This window comes from Mesoplodon mirus (genome assembly GCF_964341445.2).
Source record: "Mesoplodon mirus genome assembly, chromosome: 5".
Classification (NCBI taxonomy): Eukaryota; Metazoa; Chordata; class Mammalia; order Artiodactyla; family Ziphiidae; genus Mesoplodon; species Mesoplodon mirus.
Window position 1 is genome coordinate 96,847,175 of NC_138980.1, and position 21,425 is coordinate 96,868,599.

At 41.1% G+C, this 21,425-nt stretch overlaps 1 protein-coding gene across 2 annotated transcripts in view; it reads left to right on the top strand.

Annotated features, from left to right (window-relative positions):
- The window catches only part of EFNA5 (ephrin A5), a 280,347-nt gene extending 259,860 nt beyond the window's left edge, over window positions 1-20,487 (top strand). The window contains exons 3-5 of one of the 2 annotated variants that reach the window (XM_082621245.1): window positions 11,915-11,980; window positions 12,376-12,456; window positions 17,803-20,487. In XM_082621245.1, coding sequence (XP_082477371.1) covers window positions 11,915-11,980; window positions 12,376-12,456; window positions 17,803-17,924 — 269 coding nt within the window. In that variant the 3' untranslated portion in view covers window positions 17,925-20,487. The remainder of the gene's footprint in view (window positions 1-11,914; window positions 11,981-12,375; window positions 12,457-17,802) is intronic. The other variant, XM_082621246.1, reaches the window with a different exon arrangement.
- The last annotated feature ends 938 nt before the right edge of the window (window positions 20,488-21,425 follow it).

Consider the following 21,425-nt stretch of genomic DNA (forward strand, 5'->3'; position numbering starts at 1 on the left):
TTTTATTTTTTATTTTATTTTTTTTTTAAGGGACTGGAAATCACAACGTAGACAGGGATGAGCCCCTGGAAGGGTAACCTAATTGACCTAAGTGCTCTTTTTTTTAATGTTATTTATTTATTTATTCATTCATTCATTCATTTATTCATGGCTGTGTTGGGTCTTCGTTTCTGTGCGTGGGCTTTCTCCAGTTGCGGCGAGCGGGGGCCACTCCTCATCGCGGTGTGCGGGCCTCTCACCATCGCAGCCTCTCTTGTTGCGGAGCACAAGCTCCAGACGCGCAGGCTCAGCAGTTGTGGCGCACGGGCCCAGCCGCTCCACGGCATGTGGGATCCTCCCAGACCAGGGCTCGAACCCTTGTCCCCTGCATTGGCAGGCAGACTCCCAACCACTGCGCCACCAGGGAAGCCCCCAAAAAATTTTTTTGAAGGAATAAATAAATGAAGTAAAAACTGAATAAGCCAGAGATATTCAGGATAGTACTTTGTCTTAAGAAAGATTATTTAAAGAGTTAGTTTGGATTTAAATTTTGATATTTGATTTATTAAAGCAACAAATTAAAAAAAATAATTCTGTAAAACATCAAATTAGTAAAACATCAGATTAGTTTATACATCTTACTATTCTATATATAAGATGAGTAAATTTAAGTATTTGGCTCTATTTACAAATTTGGTTAATTAAACTTCTCTAACCATTAAAGATTTAATATATTTTCTTTCCTTTTTAAGTACTTAAGTTGACTATAAAACTTTCCAAGTACTTAAGTAATTCTTATCATTCATCATAATTTAAACTTAAAAATATGATGAGGTTTTAGTCCTCTTAAATGGTTTAAAACTGCATATCAACCTAAAATTTCACTTAGTCACAAGTCTAAATAGTTGTTCCATTACATATTTTAAATTGGAGTTACGTCTGACATGTTACTCTAAATGGCCAAAGTATTCCTAAACTTTACAGCTTATTAAAGTTCCACATTCTCAGATGCTTTTTTAACACAAAATTTACTAGCTCTGTGGTCTTGATTCTTTTAAAAATGCCTCTACTTTGTTTTTAAACTCAACTGTGACTAAAGTATGGTTGTATCCCCGCAACACAATTGTGGGATTACGTTCTCATTTAACATTTGAGGTACCTTAACTTGCCAAGGCTTCTTAATGACTAGAGGGTTACAGCCACATGGCTTCACTCTCACCTTCCATCATAATCACCCCAAACATCACTTTCCTGTCCTTACTGAAAGCAGCCCGTGATCACCTGGATTCTAGCACCACTTGCCTTTATTCTCCTGTTTACTGGAGAGGCCTGCAACCCCTACTGAGGCTGGGTATTTGATGAGATTCTGCATGTCTTTGGCTTTAATGATGCCCACATTCCCTTCATTTACTTCTTATCTCTCAGACCACATACGCAAAAACATGAAAATAATACCTGCTTGAATTTTGTATGTCTCTTTGGGTTTTGGCTATCAAGTCACAATTTCCAATATCATTCCATAAGAAGGAGCCAGTAGAGAGGGCTGAGGAACCTTCCAGGAAAGGGGATTTTAAAAAAAACCCAAAAAACTTCTTTAACCACTCTCTTCATTTTTCTTTTTTATTCTAATCCTGAGTTTGTTTATATTTGGTCAACAAATCAGTTTGCAGCTATAGAGATTTTTGTTACCTGTAGACTAATCACATCTTTATCGAACACGTTAGGAACAAAGCAGTGGGCTCCCCAGAACTAAGAACCCAGCACAGCTCCTGCCCGCCGGAAACTCGTAACTAGCAGCTACATGCAGTGTAGCAGCCAGCTCTGAGACAAAACAGAATATGGGTTGTGTGCTACCAAGGGGACAGAAACAGACCAGTGTAAGAGCCCAGAAGGGTTGTGTGTTGGGAAAATGGAGAAATATCTCACGTGGCCAGAGCCAGCTGGGATTTTTAAGAGGCAAAGGGAAGGTCACATGAGAAAAGGGAGCCGGGGAGGTTCTGAGAGGAAAGATTGTTGGGACTAGCTGTTAATGTGGATTAAAGGAGGGAAAAGAATAGGAGGGAGAAAGAAGGAAATCAGGGTCAGGCAGATTATGAAAGACCCTGGCTGCTATCCGTGGTGTGATGCCCTGCAATGCACAGCCATTGACTTGACTAGAAATGGTCCTACCTAGAGACAACCAGAGCAAAGAAGAATACAGTCCCTATCGTTAGCTTTGATTTTATTCACTCCATCAACATAAATTCTTCATCAAGGAAAGCATTTTTGGTGTGAAACAAAACGTACAGTCCTGGTGCCTAAATAACTCCATCCTTGGTAGAACTCAACTTTCCAAAGAGAGAACACTAATTTGTTCAGGACTCTAGGGTTCCTTTAGGGGACTGCTGCCCAAACAAATGCTACTCCTGCCTAGATACGAATCATACCACCAGAGATGGCAGACAGTGGGGGAACCGTGACCTGCTGACTAAGAACAACCAAAGAAACGACTGATTTGTGTAGAGAGATATTTACCCAAATGTGATGCAAAAGAATATTAAAGACAGGAGTAGGAACCATTTACAGCAGCACAACATCCAGAGATGGGTGTAGGCATGGGTGCAGTGTTTGCACCGCCTCTGGACTGGTTTTATTTAGCGCCATCGCTGTAGCACAGTTAGTCTGTGCAGCTGCAGAGGCCGTCTCAGTGCGCAGCCCGGTTGCTTCTCTACAGGATTTATGTCCTCATCTTTGGCAGTGTCCCTCTAATATAATCGCATGCTCACATTCTTAAAACGGGTTGAAAAAAAGAACTCAGTATCTAAGCATGATTTTTCCAAAAGGAACAGGGTCTTTCACTGCCCTTTCTGATTTCTCTAAACTCTCACCCCAGCTTCAGTGCACATCCTCACATAAACCCCTTTGCCCTCCACCCCCAACCTCCATACACACAAAACTACGGGAGAATCCAGTTTGTCTAATTTAGGCTAGAAATAAAGGGTCACACTTGTCCCCCTGGTTTCCCTTATGCCTCATAAATAACTTTTGTGTGTGTGTGTGTGGTATGCGGGCCTCTCACTGTTGTGGCCTCTCCCGTTGCGGAGCACAGGCTCCAGACGCGCAGGCTCAACGGCCATGGCTCACGGGCCCAGCCGCTCCGTGGCATGTGGGATCTTCCCGGACCGGGGCATGAACCCGTGTCCCCTGCATCGGCAGGCGGACTCTCAACCACTGCGCCACCAGGGAAGCCCATAAATAACTTTTTGCCACAACTATCCAGAGCTGATCCTTTCCCCCCCGCCCCAAATTTGCACGTAGAACCAGAGGCTGCTTGCTTTAGGGAAATCGCTGTGCAGAGGGAGCGATACGGGCAGAGCTGATGGTATCAATCTGTGGCACAGTGAAAAGATATTCTAGATCTAAAGGGATCCGTCACCTGAGTTTCCAAGTGCAATACAGAAGTTCACAGGCCCTCTAAAGTTGGTCATACTTCAACTTTTCTTCTAGAGGGGTAATCTCACAGGGAAACCAAAGCCTGTGTGGGTTAACCAGCGGACTGCAAGGCAGAAAACAAGTCAGAATGGGTAAACCAGGGAGAAAGTTCAGATCATCATTATACATGAACTCAAACCACTAACCCATGTCCTTTCCAAGGCCCTTCACCAAGGAAGATAAGGATGAAAGTGGTTATGAAAGGTTCAAAGAAATACTATTAACTTTTTTCTAGGAGTTTCTTTGGATTGTATTAACTTGATGTTTATTAGTAATTTGCTGTCTTGCTACATTAGTGCTGTATGATAATGACATTGTTTCTGTTAATACTGTACAAATGAGTAATGGGATTTGTGGCTTTCAATGCTTATCAGTTAACTGTCACCCCAATAGCATATCACAGAGATGACCCAAGGGCCCTGTGTCAAAGTAATAATAGAAATAGTTCCTCCTTGGGATTCTAGGAATTCTGCATTTGTCTGAGTTTTTGTTTTTGTTGTTATTACCTTTATTATGTGGCTTCTAGCTGAAGAAGTTTTTATAAGTGAATCATTTTTCCTGTCTTCTTTTGCCAGATTATACCTATTTGGTAGAGCAGGTGAAATTCACCAAAATCACCACAAACAAGAGACACAGCTATCTGACCTTAAAGGCCTGGTACAGTCATTTCAGTAGTACTGCCTCAGGCAAGCCCAGGTCTCAGAAAAGAGTTACAACACTCGTGTATAATAGGAAACTTTTTTCTTCCCTAACTGTTCAAAGATGTTCAGTGAATTTTTGAAAAATAGTAAAATATCCAATTAGGAACTGAACTATATATTTCCTCGTATTTAAGGTTTTGTTAACAATTCAAATGATATCTAAGTGTTATGTTGCATTCTGTGCCTATGTGGGCTGGAATTTGCGAGTCATATCATGGAAGAAGATCAAGTCTAGGTTCAGAATCTGAGGTTTAAGCTGACTTAAATTTTTCTTAAAAAGAATTAGAAATGCTTCTTATAGAGGATATTTTAAAAGCATTCTCTGAAATCCAGGTTATTTTTTGGTCATGCCTTAACAGATATCAAAATACATGGGACTAGCCTTCCTCAATAAGCAGTAGAAACAGGTTTGTTGTCACTGTGCTTTAAAAAGCAAGTAAAAGTTTGCCCACACTTCAAACAAATGTGTACAAAAACATGATAATGTCTTATTTGTTTATTCCCGGAAATCGCGGAAAGAATTTGTCCTCAGCCATTTATTTGAGGTTGCTAAGAAAAAGTAATTGATCTACTGAGGCTTAGCTGCTGGAACTTAAATAACACTTAGGTTAGCTGTTTGCAGGGAAACTTTGCCTAAGAGGGTAGAGAGATGGGGGGGCATGGGTGTGATGGGTGGGTACCTCCTATTTTTTCTTTTGTCTGAGGCTGCACAGCTGGAACTTATTTTACTTCTCTCACCCTGAACTCTGCTCTAATTTTTTGTCCCTGTTACAGTTCCCTGGTGTTGAAACCAAGATTTAGCTTGCAGAGTACACTCTACCTTATTTTATTGTTGGAAATACCCCTCTTCCTTTTCTAGTTTTTTAAAAAGAAACATCCCCAGAGCCATATCAAAGTATCTGTTGTTTACATGATATTTTAAATTTCTCCAAGGCTTCCACCTTTACTTAGTAACCTCGTTTCCAAGTTGTACCTCTGGGGCTTTGACCTTAACCTGCCAGTGATTCAAGTCTTGTGACACAGCAGGCTGTGGGAGATGAATTGTGTGGGCAGAGCAGTCGGCGGCTGAGGTTGCTCTTAGGGTGCAAGCTTGATAAACCCGGGGCCAAAAGCAGGTTATTAAAACGTGACTTTTAAATCTCAGAAGGTAGACTGGTGAGATGTATTGCATCGTAACTGGTGACTTTGTTTTTAATATGAAAATTAGGTATTGTGCTGCTTTTAAGAAGGGCAGATAGCCAGCTGCAAGTTGTTGCCGGGGTCTTCTTTCAAGAGGCCTAACTTTTGTTTTAAGACTTTTCCTGAGGATCTGGTAACCATTTTCCAAGAAGTCCATATGGCTTTGGTTAATCTCTATCCTATTCCCACCACTTCTTCTTTTCCCCACCCTCCACCCACATACGCAAAATGGATTTTATTGACTCATTAAATTCTACAAGACATTTTCCGTAGTACCATTTGTTTAAATGGGCTTTACTTCTTCAGCATTTATTGTGAAAAGAATATTAATGCTTAATTCTGCCATCACCTGTCTAATTTACATATATCTATGTTGTATGTGAGACCCCATGAAAACCTACAGAGGAAAAACTGGGCTGTGCTAACAGCTAGTAGCCCATCTTTTCTTTTGACTTGCACAAATTAAGAAATATTGTCTGTGGCAAACACAATGGAAAACTGTTTTTAATACCCACCCCCCAACACACACACTCATTTCTTTGGAAAAGCAGCAGCTGATTATTTTTTAAAAATAAAATGTCCCAAAGTACCCAGGTTGACAAGGGACACAGAAAAGGAGAAGGATTTGGCTTTTGGAATTACGATTTGAGGATGAATAAGGTTAGGCGCAGAGGGATGACAAAATGAACTAACGAGTACAGGATTGGGCCTGAAAATGTGAAGAAAATATGAGAATCTCACCCCTCTCCTTCTAAACTTTCGGTTCCTTATGAAGAAGATTTGTTTCCTTGATTGCTTTTGAGTTGCTTAAGATCTCATGATGTTTATGTTTAACGTGATAGCCTGTGTAAAAGATAAATAGGAGTTTTTTGATACGAAGAGAAATTTTAACTTATTATTTAAAGTCCCCTTATTTCCGGTGTTTTCAAGCCCATCTTCATATTCTATTTCTCACATTTGAGGAAGGGCATTCTCTCTTATGATTTAAGTTTACGTTTTGTATCAAAGCTCATTTAGGTTCCCCCAGCAACTTGGAGTTAATGTGAGGCATCATGCTAATTACGAGAAACGGCACAGGCTGGCTGCATTAGCAAAAGCTAAGTGGCATGGGAGGAAAATGAAAAACAGTTTTTAAATGCCGGAGTGAAAACAAATAGAGATGTCTTGTAGTGTTTCCTCAACAGCAGTTTATAATTACCTCTCTTCAAGGCCTGTTTTAAGTGGACTTGTACCAGTAGCTTGAAAAGTAAACTCCTAAGGGGTGCGTTGGTTTAGACATGGCAGCAGAATCAGGGAGGAGCTGCTGTGTGGGAGCCTTCAGCACAGTGCACTCCGGTGCCTTAGTCCTAAAGCCTCAAGTGGGCATGGGAAACCCTTGATTGCACAGCATTATGTCAGTTAGCTCTTGAGTAACAAATCACCCCCGGATTTGTGGCTAAGACAGCATTTATTATTTCACAATTTCTGTGGGTCATGAATCCAGGGGCAGCTTAGCTGCGTCCTCTGGGTCTGGGTCTCTCCCAAAGTGACAGTCATTTGAAGGCTCGGCTGAGAAGGATTCAATTTGTAGCTCACTCTCATGATTGTTAGCTGGATTCTGCTCCTTGCGGGTCATTGCACTGAGGTGTCAGCTCCTTGCACGCGCTTGTCTGGAAGTCTCCCTCTGCTCCTTGCCATGTGGGCCTTTCCACTGAGAACCTCACAGTGTGGCACCCTGCTTCAGAAGGTGAGCAAGCGTGCTAAGGAGAAAGGAGGGCACAGTCTTTTACAACATAATCACAGAAGTGACATCCCATCACTTTTGCTGTATTCAACTCACCAGAAGCAAGCAACCAGGGCCAGCCCACTCTCAAGGGGAGGGGCAGACACAGAGCATGCATACCAGGTGCGGATTGTTGGAGCTAGGTCAGAAGTTGCCTGCCACAAGCAGGATGCCGCATCCAGCCGAGGGGCCCACAGTTAACTGTGTTGTGAATGCTACAAATATTTGCAATGCTAAATACAGCCTTTGGAAGTACTGATTTGGAGGCATTGAATGTGGTCCCCTTTATGTATCAAATTGGCTGATAAGTGCTGAGCCATGCTCACCTGAGCCCCAGGAGAGCAAGCAAACAGGTTTTCAGGAATGGCTGAAGTTAGAGCTCCTGTCTGAAGTCATGAAACAGAGCGAAGATAAGCAGCCCTTTTTTTAGCAGGATACTCCAGAGGGCCCCTAGATTATATTTCATTATGTGTTGTAAGGTTGTGATGGGTACTTTGCAGATCATCAGGGGGAAGGGACTCTGTGGATTGATTTATAAAGTTGCTATTAAGATCGTGGAATGGGAGGCTGTGCTTGTTTTAATGGTCCCCACACCCCTACTCCCAGCTTCCTGACTCCAAATGTACATTTTCAGCAGTAAACTGAGTAAAGGGATATGAATTTGGACTATGTGACAAATGTTTAAGACATGAATTGAATTTCTCATTTTAATCTGACAAATTCTATTTTAAAATCCATATATCTTTTTTTTAATGGAAGTATGGTCGATTTACAATGTTTTGTTAGTTTCTGGTGTACAGCAACATGATTCAGTTATATATATATATATATATATATATATATGTGTATTTCAGATTGTTTTCCGTTATAGTTTATTACAAGATATTGAGTATAGTTCCCTGTGCTACAGAGTAGTACCTTGTTTATCTATTTTATATACAGTAGTTTGTATATTGTAATCCCAAACTCCCTCCCCGCTTTTCCCTGGTAACCATAAGTTTGTTTTCTATGTCTGTGAGTCTGTTTCTGTTTCGTAAATAAGTTCATTTGTATATTTTAAATTCCATATGTAAGTGATATCATATGGTATTTATCTTTCTCTGTCTGCCTTACTTCACTTAGTGTGATAATCTCTAGGTCCATCCATGTCACTGCAAATGGCATTATTTCATTCTTTTTCATGGCTGAGTAATATTCCATTATATAAATATATACATATCTTCTTTATCTTTCCATCTGTCCGTGGACGTTTAGGTTGCTTCCATGTCTTGGCATTGTAAGTAGTTCTGCTGTGAACATTGGGGTGCATGTATCTTTTCGAATTAGAGTTTCCTCTGGATATATGCCCAGTAGTGGGATTGCTGGGTCATACAGTAGTTCTATTATAAGTTTTTAAGGAACCTCCATACTGTTCTCCATAGTGGCTGTACCAATTTACATTCCCACCAACAGTGTAGGAGGCTTCCCTTTTCTCCACATCCTCTCCAGCACAGAAAATCCAAATATCATTATAGGAAGAGTTCAGGTCTAGGTTTCCTTCCCCTGTTGCAGGTGAAGACCTCTTTTTGGTTGCTAAAGCTCCAATTTGGGAACTCAGAGATGAAATGTTATAATTCTTTTGTCCCAGTTGCTGTTGGTTGGCTTCTGGAGGACCTGTAAAGCCTGGATAAAATTCCCTCTGATAAACACTCCCGGGACACCCTCACATGCCCAGATGAAGCTCATGCAAACCTCAGTTACCACATGGATGCCTCCTGGTCCCTAAACTGTGTTTCCTACCTACGTCCCCAGCTGGGATAAGCACAGCACAAGGACAGAAAACAGTTTGTCTTACACATCTTTGCGTCCACAGCACCTAACAGGGCAACTGTACATAGCAGTTTTAAAAGCGTTTGAGTAGATAGATAAAGCTGCAGTAATATATAATAAATGGTAGTAATTATTTACTATCAGTTTCCAAACATTCACTATTAATTTTCTAAGGAAAACAGAGTATTGTTTTACCTAAACTAGTGTTACTTATTATAAAGTGATGTGTGTCTCTAGAATCATAGAGATCAATAATACCGACCTCCTGACAAAGGCCAGACACATTTTAAGTTTTTACTCCCTCATGTCCATCTTCAGCCTTGCTCATAATTGATCCCAAGAGGATTTTCTTTATAAATTTACTTGTGTGACTATTACATTTTTCAGTTCCTCTGTTTTGTGTTTTTAATGCTTCAAGCCTCTGCTTTGTTGTTTAGGTGTGACTAGTAAAGCACTTTCATATTACCTTATATACTCAAATATTACTAATAATCGCTCTTATTAAGTGGTATAAAGGCACTCTCTATTTGTCAGGCAAGAGGTGTGGGGTTAGGAAACCTGGAACAGGACATGGAATAAAGCCACACTCCCAGTTTTTTAAACCTTGCATAAAAAATTGAGTTTTGCTGACATATGGGAAAAGTTTTTACGCCTTCCGGTATTATTTTTGTTTTTCAACGTGGCAAACAAGGAACCCAAGTTATACTGACTTAGGTTAAGATTTCATGAGCTCAGGTCGGAGGCTGTGGAGTCAAGTGACTTAATGTAATCTGCACTGTGTACTCACATTATATGTTTATATTCTTTGTTCATCAGTCTTTCTAAGGATTAGAGTATAATAGTCAAACAGCATCATAAGGTATCAGTCACGTTATCATTGTCATACAGCTTTTCTGGTGATAGAGAGGAGATGAGGAAGTAAGGGAGAAGTTTGATGGGGAAGAAAGGTCTTTATATAAATATAAGTACATTTAATATTTTTAGTGTACAGAACATAGCTCATCCAGTAACTAAGGCTAATTGTCCCTCTTTGTGAGCTGGTGAGAGAACTCTCTTGAATTTTTCCTGGACAGTTTATCATTTGTTGATGTTTAGTTATTTCAGTGTGCCTGCCCCACAATGATTTTTATGTCCTGGATTTATAGAATTTCTCCTATATATAAATCTGAAAAATGTGTGCTAACTCTAAAAAGTTCCCCCACTAAAACAAACATTTGATCTTGCCTTGAGCCTGTTATATCTTACAGTATCAGTTAAAATCAGCTATTGCACATGGTAAATCAAGTTCACAAGGCTTGCAGTAAGTTCTTCTCAGCTCAGAAATCCATAGCACAGCAGCGTAAATATCCATGTGTCACTTTTTCACACCACCTCTCATAAATAAGATATAAACTATCTCAAGAACCCATGGTTTTTCTAATGAATTGGAGTCACCTATGTGTACTGTATTTGTGACATGCGCATTTGCAGTTGGGGTCCACAGGAAGGACATCATTTCCTGGATCAAACCACAGAGTGCAAATATTGTGCCCTAACTAGTTACTGTAAATGTCAGTAGAGGGAGTTTTTCCGACTTTGATTTAATGAAAGCCTACAGCAAAGCCAGCTGTTAGCACTTCTTAACTGCTTGTCAGAGCGAACACGAAGATGGGGAGGGCTGAAAACATCTTTTCTGTATCTACTTTGGTCTAAGAATGAAGAGAGTTTTCAACAGGTGTTGAATAGCGACACAGGGGGTCCTTTCCAGCTTGATGTCTTTTAGGTGGTGACTTTATAAGTTCTCCTCCAGGATGTGGACCTGGAGTTACATGAGGAGATTGTTGGGAAATTAGTCTAGAGTTTGCATCTTGAATCCTCTCACCTGCAAAATCAGCATTTTAGTTTTCTGGGCTCACCATGAGGGACATGAAGAATAGAGGAGGGAGAAGGCACACTGAACACCGGTCCTCTCTTTGTCACTGAGGCTATTACCAAACTAATTGTGAGCCATGTGTGTTTTGACTGATATCATCTGCTCTTTCTGAACAAAGAAAACACTTGAAGCAAACACATAGGGAGGAAAGTATGCAGCACTCATGTCTGTAATTTTTGTCATCTCTAGAATGCATGTGTAAACATATGTGTGATTGTTAAGGGTCTTACTGCCTTGGAAATCCCTTTGACATTATGCTGGGTGTACTGAGGGGAGATCATCTTTCAAACGCAGGGGAAGTTTACAGTCTTATTATCTTGAAGAGGAGAAGAAAGTTTCTTCCTCAAATGATTTATAACTTGAAACATGTTGTCATGTTTTGGTAAGCCCACTTTATTAATTCCATCCTTCTCTGTGGCAAATTTTTAAAAATAAATGTACCATTGCAACCCAGTACTTTCTCAATAGCATATTGTACTTATAATAGCCTGATGGAAGTTGCTGGGTTCGGTTTAGTCATACAGAATGTGGAGCCAAGTTCTGAGTAAAACCTCTAATTGAATTACCTGCAAAGCACTGACAGACAGGCTTTCAGGACAGACAGAGCTTTGCTTTCCCCAGCAGAACTAGGTCATGTTTAAGTTGGCCTTGTAACTGTTAACTGGATTTTGCCAACGCTTACACCCTGGGCTCTGGTGGCTGCGGGCCCCTTTCCTGCAGCAGAGGAGGAGCTCTCTATGAAAGCAGGAGGACTCGCGCGGCGTTATCTTCTTATTTTAGAGAAAACTGATTACAGATCAAGTTAAACGCAAGAGCCTTTGAAATAAGAATCCAAAGTATTCTTCTGTAGACTACCAATGTTCTTACATGATTCTTTCTTTATTGTATTGCAAAGGCAAGATAGGTATAGGAAAGTAGCCCTTTCGATAGCAGTCAGTCAGTGTCAGTCTGAAAAGTATTTGTTTCATCTTCTGGGAAGAATTAGAGTAAGCGCCCATTGTTCATGAAAGAATTTACTGTGGACCATTTGCATTTGAAAATGAATAATCTGGTGGTGTTCTCTCCTTTCTCTCTTGCTCTCTCTTTTTGTCTTCTCCACAGCCTCTGCAATCCCAGATAATGGAAGACGGTCCTGTCTAAAGCTCAAAGTCTTTGTGCGACCAACAAGTAAGTTCACTAAAATGAGCTTCCGAGGGTGGCTTCACTGCGCATGCTCTATTGTGTGGTCTGGTTCACAGCGGTAAAACTTTTTTTTACTGTAAATCCTGTGTGGTATCTGTTTTGTATTATCAACATCCATGTTTCAGTTTTCATCATATTTTTTCTCATTATTTTTCATGATGCCTTTATTTTAAGTACACAGCAGTTGCTAACTTGTTGTTTCTCAGACTGTTGTACGTGCACAGCAAATGGGAACAATATTGGCATTTGGATACATGCCACTGATTGTAAAACAGTCTCTCCATAAGTAAAAGGAAAAATTAGAAAGAAAAAAGAAAGAAACGGGAGTTTAAGGGTGTCTTCACTAACATATTTGGCTGTTATCTCTATTTTTGTTATAGATAGCTGTATGAAAACTATAGGTGTTCATGATCGTGTTTTCGATGTTAACGACAAAGTAGAAAATTCATTAGAACCAGCAGGTTAGTATGCTTAGAGAATCTCTCTTAACAAATGCATCTCTCTCTGGTGCTTCAGTACTTTTTTTCCTTTCTTCCTCTCCGCATGTTTGCATGTTACAGTTGCTCTGCTTTTGCTCATTGCTAGCAATGCTAATATTACTTATATTCTACCTCATTCCTCCAGTATCTCTGTGTAATGCATGTTAGATAAATTATGACTTTTCTTTTTTTTTGACATGGGTTTGATACAATGCAGTATCCTAGTATAGAAGCCCCATCAGAATGCTAAAAGTCTCACTACTTTTTTACCATATCCTCTGAGCATGCTGGTGAATTACTGTGACTATTAATGGATCTGTTTTCATGTAAGACAGAAAAAAATTTCTACTGTCTGTGCTTATAAAACTTTACTTTTATATTATATCCAAATCTATGGATAAAAGTAATAAGACTATTGCACAAAATAGCAACTAATTCAACCTATTTAGTTTTCTCTAGAAATGCACATGCATCATTGAACTGATCTAAAGGACTTCATTTTACTTCAAATATTATTTGTGCTGTTGTCAATAGAAATAGGTCTGGAGAAGCATAACCATGTTGCCTCCTAACAAACACCACAAACTCATGCACCTGCTGCTCCCACAGACGTATCTGCAGTAGTCTGTCGAGCCAAACGTGATCCTTCATTACTGAGGCAAAACAAGTATTGAGGAGAAGTAAATCTTTTCTACTACTTCTATCTTCCATACACCCAAACTTTCCCACCATCACTATGAAGAAAAATAAAACCCACCAACGGGATCGTTGAAGCCTTTGTACTGCAGCATACTGTGGATAATGTAAACTCTGTAAACTCTCCATTTGGTTATAAATTCAATCTGGCTCTTTAATGAGCTAGACTGATTATGAGGTGGGGGAGCCCTCTATCCTCTGTTCACTGAGGAGTGTGCCTCAAAGCCCCTGGATGCCCGCCTACCTGTGGTTTCCTTTCCTCACCCTACTTGCTTGAGATCTTCACTCGTTTCCTTACCTATCTCCTGTGACTATCTCAAAGCTTAAGGACAGTAGAATTATTTCCTCTTCCCAGAAAGTTGTAAGCACCCTCTTATGTAAACAGAGACTTTTTTCCCCACCTATTTGCAGTAGGACTTACCTTTCTGATGGCCCTGGAAATTAAAAGGTTGTGAGGTCCACTTTATCCTTTGAGTATTGTTACTGGGACACACAGTCCATGAGCCTTAGGAAAACCTACCTTGAGTAAATGTGGTGCCTCAGGGCATACAATAGCTTCCGCGTTGTAACTGACAGGTCAAGAGTTAGGCTTTTTCCCCAAGCGTTCCTGTTTTTCTAAGGCAGGCATCTTAGCTAGAGCACAGAGGAGAGGTGTGTACAATAAGCTCTCAGAGGCCTTAGTGGCTCCCCAGGGATCCGTTAGCTGCTTTAGAAAGTTGCAAAGAATGAGTGCTGACATGGAGACATTTTAATTGTGTTCTGGAAATCTGGAAGCATTACTGTGGCTTTTCAAGGTTCCAGACTCCTCACAAGCTTGAGGACTTGGGCCATCACAGGATCTGTGAGTGAGATGAGATCTTTTAAGGACCCCAGAGTCTACACTCTTCCTTTTGTAACTTGCCCAGGCCATGCAGCTAGTTACACACAGATCCAGGTGTAATATTCATATTTCTCAACTCCCATTCCTACACTAGTATAAAAGGATTCTCTTACCATTGCTAGACATAGAGATGTCCATGGAGAGAACTTTTACTATCTTGGCTTTGTTCATAAGTCATGTGTAGGCTGACCGGCAGGGTTGGGCACGTTATAAGTTACCCTGAATTAAGAGTTTTTGATGTACACCGTTGCAGAATGTAGGCAGAGCTTTCCAGTAATCTTTTTTCCAGGTAAATTCCATTGCCTATCGGGAAAGCAAGAGGCTGTTTAGAAACATAACAGATTGCATGTTTTTCACTGGTAATGAAGAGGCACACTGAGGACTGTTCTGACATTAGGAAAACTACCTTTGAATTCAACTAGTGATAAAATGCAAGATACTAACATGCACTCATATGTGAACATATTTCACTGTCTTTGGGGGAAACAGACTATTTTTCAGTGAGCATTTAAGTCCATGATGGCCCCCAAATCTATACACCTGTAACTGATAGAAGTTTGCAGAGCTTTGACAGAATGTGGTCAGACCGTGTGTGTGTGTGTGTGTGTGTGTGTGTGTGTGTGTGTGTGTGTGTGTGTGTGTGTGTGTGTGTGTGTGTGTGTGTGTGTGTGTGTGTGTGTGTGTGTGTTGGGGAGAGGCATGCAGGTGTGCTTGCAGGAAGAAGCTCCCTGAGTCAGTCAGTCATGACTATATATTTAAGGGCATTCTGGTGATCACCTTCACTAAAGAAGAAAGACGAGGTTGAACTACGATCCCTGGCTGCATGAATGCAATAATAGATTTGATACTTCCCTGTACTCCTTAGAAAATTCATACTTGCAGCTCCGCACCACTGTGCTGGATGGTTGAGGGCAGACCCAGACCTTATGAAGCCAGCAAGGCTGAAAGGATTCCACTGCATGTTCTCAGCAATGTATACTAATTCACCTGTCTTTGGAATGTGTTTGTCTTTTTTGTTTGCTTGCACACTCTGCCTGCCAGTTTCCTATCATCAGGGATACAGGATGATCTCAGGGCACACATATGCCACATAATATGCTCCAAAATATTGCCAGTATTCTCTCAGTTAACAACTGAAAGCCTCATGTTGTGGAATCCTGTAGCCAGGAGGCAAGACTTGATTTGGCTTCTGAAGAGAAGTATTTTCTTTTTCAAGCCACATTCACTGTTACAAGTTTTAGAAATTCTCTCATGTTTAGGTGTAATTTCCATTGGTATAGATTTTGCTTATGAATTCCTCTTTAGAATTCTGAAATTCCTCAGACTTACCTAAATAACAAACAGCCTGTTTTTCATTTTGCTTCCTGGGGGCCACAGAATCTCCCAACACTGAGGCCCTGTTTAATCAAAGGATGCTCTGTGGAATCCTGAGCCAGGACCAATGTTACAGTGAGAAGAGAAGAACCCTGGTCCCCTAAGGGGACTGATTTTCTCCTTTGAGGGCAAGAGGGTATTTACTGGTTGGTTGCTTAGAAAAAAAGGCCAATTCCAAAGATGGCCATGATTTGAGGATCAAAAGGCACATTGGCCTCATGGCTTCTCTTATATGATAAACAAACGCTTTCGTCTCAAAGGTGTGCAAGGTTCATTCCCCCATCTTGTGCTGTGTGGGCCTAGAGCAGGGACAGCGCTCGCTGAGCACCCTGGTCAGACTGAGAAGGCGAGTCCCCTTCAAGCTCACAACTGAGTATCTGCGTGTTACTTGGGTACCTCTTTTATCAGTACACTTCCAAACTTTACAAGGAAGAGGACTGGGTGATATGTTGGTGAAGATAAGACTGAGAAGAACCCAATAGCTGATGTAATTTCAGGTGTATAAATATAAGTAAGTGGTATTTCAAAATGAACTCTGGAATCCTCTGGGTTTATGGTTCTTTCACAATTAAGCCTGAAGTACTCTATTATTCCGAATAACAACAGGTTGGTGCTTTCAAGACAGTGATTTGGATTTTCTTTTCAGGGCTGCTAAGGGCATTTAGGTCTACCTCCTAACTACATATTTAATACATTTGCAAGGCTAAGAAACGGCAGAGAAAGAGTCCACAAGTATTTGACTGCATCGTGTGCGGCTTTACATTTTCCCCTGCATCCATTTAACTTCCCATTCTTGCTCCCTAACCTTTTATAGTCTCTTAAGCTAATAGGTATTCCATGCAGGTTTGCTAAGGTCCAGGAGAGGAGAGCAAATTTGACACAGGGATGCAGCAGCTTCTACCCGTGGGGACAGGTTAAAATGATACGAGCACTCCAGAGCAGAAGCCTCGATGCTGAGAAGACATATTTCTAAGTTCATATAGGGAGTGAATGTAATGAACAGAAACAGCCCACGTGAGCATACCTGAAGTAGAGGCCAGCCTGAGCCTGAAAGGTGGTCGCTTTAGGACGAATAACAGGGAGTGTGACTCTGCCTAGTAAAGAAAAAGCATCCCTATTGTGACATGCTGTGTGATGTGAAAACAGAAATGAATTTAATAGAATAGAGTTATTAATCCATTAAGGTGTTCGAGGTGGGTCATTCAGGGATGTCTAGCGATTACCCTTTGAGGTCTACAGAATTGGGAACAACCACTAGAGTCTCACTTGTACCCATTCTCTCTGACTGACCATAGAGTGAATCCAGCCTGACAATCGCTGAGCTCCTACAGGAAGTTCCCCTGATGCTAAAATAAAATCTACCAAAGAATCCCACTGGTGGCCTCACGTGTAGTTCAGAGATCACTGAGTCTAAAAGCACGAGTTACGCCAGGTGGAAGGAAGAAGACTGGCCACACCAGAGCATAGCTTGGCTCATAGGCAAGCCTCCAGTCTATCTTTGGGTACTAATTGCTGCAAAGTTCCTGTTTCGAAGTTAAGCCTGTTAATCATGCAGCTCAGGAAGGCTATCCAAAGTCAGAGGCAGTCTCATAGAACACTTTATAGCTAAATAAAAGAAGCTTACCTCACTTAATCCATTTTGTTTAGAGGAAAATTTGCATCCACACTGATAATTTATGTGCCCAGCTTCAGCCTGACAAAAATAAAAATAGTCAAGTTCAAGTAATTTAATCCTGGAGATACAGGGTTTGTAATAGAACTAGCACCATAATTGATTCTTAATTGTAGGCAAGCCAGTGGGCACCAATTTATTTAGGTTTAGTGAGCATTATATGTAGTTTAGTTAAAATGCTGTTGTTTTGGCATTTAATTCTTCACATTTGAAAATTCACCTAGACATCCACCAACCAGGCGTTCAACACTAATCCTATGAAACCGCTAAAAAGAGGAAAAAGAGCAGCCCATTCTGGTTAACCACTAATATGCCAACATTAACTGCATCCTGCCACCCCCACCCCCGTTACTTCCTTCTCCATGGCATATTGGGTTTAAAAGTACATTCAGATACCAAGTTTGTGCATGGTGTGTTCGACTGCTAGCAAACCTGAGTAGCTCACGTGCCAAAGGTTACAGTGTGCACATTTTTCACCTCAGTTTTTAAGGAAAGTATTAATATTGCCAAGAAAGTCCAATTTTCTCTGCCTCTCCTTTATTTGCTGTAAATAATGAGTGATTATGCAGACATGAAAGTCAATGGTGGCACAAGGTTCATTACCCTACTTTGCAGAGGGTGGCGCGGTCTGTTAACAGCAGGCTGCTGCAAGAGAGTTATTAAGGATGTGAAATCTCATTGGAATGTGTGCTTTCTATTTGAACAGATGATACCGTACACGAGTCAGCCGAGCCATCCCGCGGCGAGAATGCGGCACAAACACCGCGGATACCCAGCCGCCTTTTGGCAATCCTACTGTTCCTCCTGGCGATGCTTTTGACATTATAGCACAGTCTCCTCCCATCACCTGTCACAGAAAACATCAGGGTCTGGGAACACCAGAGATCCACCCGACTGCTCATCCTAAGAAGGGATTTGTTATTGGTTTTTTGGCAGATGTCAGATTTTTATTTTCTTTCTTTCAGCCTGAATTCTAAGCAACAACTTGGGGCCGGGGGAGCTAACATAGTTGCTGCCTCCCTCACCTCACCCCACCCCTGCCCTTGCCTTCTCTCACCCCTTGCAAATTAGATGGACTCCAGATGAAAATGCCCAATGGTTATAGTGACACCCGTGGTCGTCTGCTCCTGTGCATTCTCCTCCAAGAGCTCACCTCCTATAGCGCACTGTCAGCGGTGTGTGGACGAGGAAGGATAGTGGCAGATGCAGCCGGTGATGGCGAGGCCCAGGAGGGTTTTCCTCTCCCATGCAGTACTTACGCCTTCTCATTCAGGACTGTGAGATGATCGTGCAGGGCATCATGTCACCATGTCAAGTCCAGAGGGGAGGTATTAAGAACAGATATAATATTACACCATTTCCTCTAGGAGTGTATAAATGAACAGGCTTCTGAAAGGTTGAGACACTGGTTTTCTGTTTTTTGTTTTTGTGTTTTTTAAAAGGTGACTGTCTCAAAGCATTCTTGACAGCAAAACTTGTGCTCCGTAAAAGAAGCCTTTTGTCTAGGAGGCGGGTCGAGTGCCGGAATGTTAGCACAGAGCAAGTGTGAAAACACGCTACGTTGGGTGGGGGATATATATGTGTGAGTGCCTCCAATTTTTTTGGTGACTGGGCAGCGCACACCAGATTATGTTTTTTCCTTCGAGTACAGATCACCATGGTGCTACAACTTTTTTTTTTTTTTTTTTTTTTTTTAAGAAACTGAAAGAGGCATTTTTACAAATAAAGTGACCTTCCCCGAGGCTGACAAGCCAGGGTTGATGAGTGTATATGGAATAGCTTTGGATACTTCTCTGGGGGAACAATGTGTACCAAGGAAAGGGTGTCAGTGGCCAGAGGAGATGTAATTTGGCTTTGCTGGAGCGCCAGTGTGCTGTGGCCTTTCCCTGACTCCCACCCTCATACCCACACTTTGCTCCACACTCCACGACTACAGGGGCTCAGACACAAACCCCTGTCCCCGCACGAGTCAATACTACTTGGGAGGGCTAAAGGGAAATTTGGAATAAAAATTCCAAAGTCTGGAACGAAAAAATTCAAGAGTTGATTTTATATTCTTTCCCTTTCTGACACAGCCTGAAGCGTAGGGGGAACATATGTTTATCTGTGGGAGATAAACAAGATGGAGTCCCAAAGACTTTAACAAACTATTTTTTTAAAAATCCACTAGAATAGAATATACATTATTTAGATATACTTTATGCTGAGAGTGAGTATATATGCTTGTCCTATTTAAACTTGTGAGAAAAAGTGGTATCCCTTGATACATTTAGAAATATGGGGGGGCTGCCTTGTCTCATTGTAGGGGTGGGCAAGAGGACAGTAAGTCAGCACGGCCAACAGGGATGTTCCCAGTCGATTACCAGGAAATGCAAGCCTTGGGGGTTGCTACGGGTGAGGCTGTCACGAACTTTGAACTCCAAAGCCTAGGCAGGGAAAAGTGTCAGACCAATGGAAAAGAAAAGAAATCAAGCAAGCCTTTTTTGCTGTTGCAGGACATGTCAATAGAAACCATGCCTTTCAAAACAAAACAAAAAATAAATGCAATGGTCGTGTAAGATGTGAAAAACTGGAAGCGTTCCAGCATAATAAGGACTTTTTAATATACTGGGTTTTTTTTTTAATGTACATGTTAAAAAAAAGAGGGGTCATATTATGGATAGACTTCATGAATGGGAATTTGCTAAGAACTGTGAGTAGTTCTGAATTAGAGAGATATGTGAATGAAAGGCAGCTGTAAAGGCGCTGCACGCTGGAGAGTTGTACACATGTTGAAATGTAATCTGGGCTTACCCGATCCGTTTGGAGTGGATGTTAATGCTGGGTCTGTTCGCACTTGGAACCATGTGAGAGGTTGCCAGCCTCTCCGATTAAATCCTATTCCCCCAGACATCAGGAACTTCTCTGGAGTGGCAGAGTCTTATCACAGAAGGCAGCCACCATTTCACTGAAACAAAAGTTCACAGCATTGGATTATTTTTTGCATTAACTATTTGTATACTCAGAACTCTCAGTAATATCCAGTAATACTTCTTTTTTATTAATAGTTAGTTACAGGCTTGTTGGTCCAGTGGGATTTGGGTAGGGGGGAAAAGATGCCTTCTAAAATGGATCAATAGAACCAAAATAATATTGCATGTTCTATGACCACAAGGAAGTCAAATGATCCTGTAATGATTCCAGTTAGTCATAACTACATTACCAGTGCTAATTTCATTTTAGAAATGGTGACTTCTGTGGTTTTTCTAGCATTTGTCTCTAACAAATGATAAAATAATTAATTACTCATGGCCCTCTCTGCCATTGTCTTTCATTTTTCACAGTGAAATTAGACCCCTTCACCACTGTGCCACTACAAATTAAATGTAAAAAAAAAAAAAAAAAAAAAAAAGGCAAGACTATCCACACCAGTAGACAATGTGCTTCTCTACCTAAAAGTGACGTTAATTGTAGGTAACGCTTGCCACGGAGTTTTCAAGAAGACGATTGGTATCATGCGGTTTTCATCTTGTCCAAAAAGTGCTGGTGGCCTTTTGTGATGGTGTTACAACCCTCAGGGGGCTTAGGAGGATGTCGACGCAACTTTGTAGCAGCTTTTAATTTCAAAAACAGTTCAAAAGTATGAGGGGCAGCCTTTGCTGCCTCGCCTCTCAGCCCCAGTCGGTCAAACCCCAGCGACCTTTGCCCCTGGTTGCCAAGGGCTTTGAAACGTGAAGCAGGGAAATAAGGATCTGTCTGTTTAGTGGATACCGTGTATCCTTTAATAGACCGGGTAATAGTTCGTGTTAGTTTAGACTATTGTTTTGTACTGTACTTTCTTGGGTGGCAGAGGAAAGAAAAGTAAAACGTTAAAAAAAACTGCATTCTTTAAATTCTGTATTATTAGCAACCTCTGTTGTATATAGTGTTTGATAATAAAGTATTAATTTGATTCTTATGTCTTTTGTAAGTGAGAACAATAGTCTTTCAGGATACAAAACATGCATTGAGGCTTTGAAACATCCAATGTATACGTGGCTAAGAAGAGTCACAAATGGCCGAGACACTGCTCCATACAGGACTCACGTGTGGTCATCGCCCTCCCAATCTTAAGACTCCACCATCTTGGGACCTGGAACAACATGACTTTTTTGATCAACATTTTGTCCTCAATGTTTTCAAGGTCTGATGTTGGAGCCCTGTGGTGTTTTTTGCCCCCGGCATGTTGGTTTGAAAAGGTTTAGGGAATTTAGTAACGGTTCTGTACTTTGGTTTGGTTTTCTGTTTGTGGTGGTTTTCACTCTTTCCCAGGAAGAGTCTTGTCAGTATCATGTGCAGCCCAAGCATGGG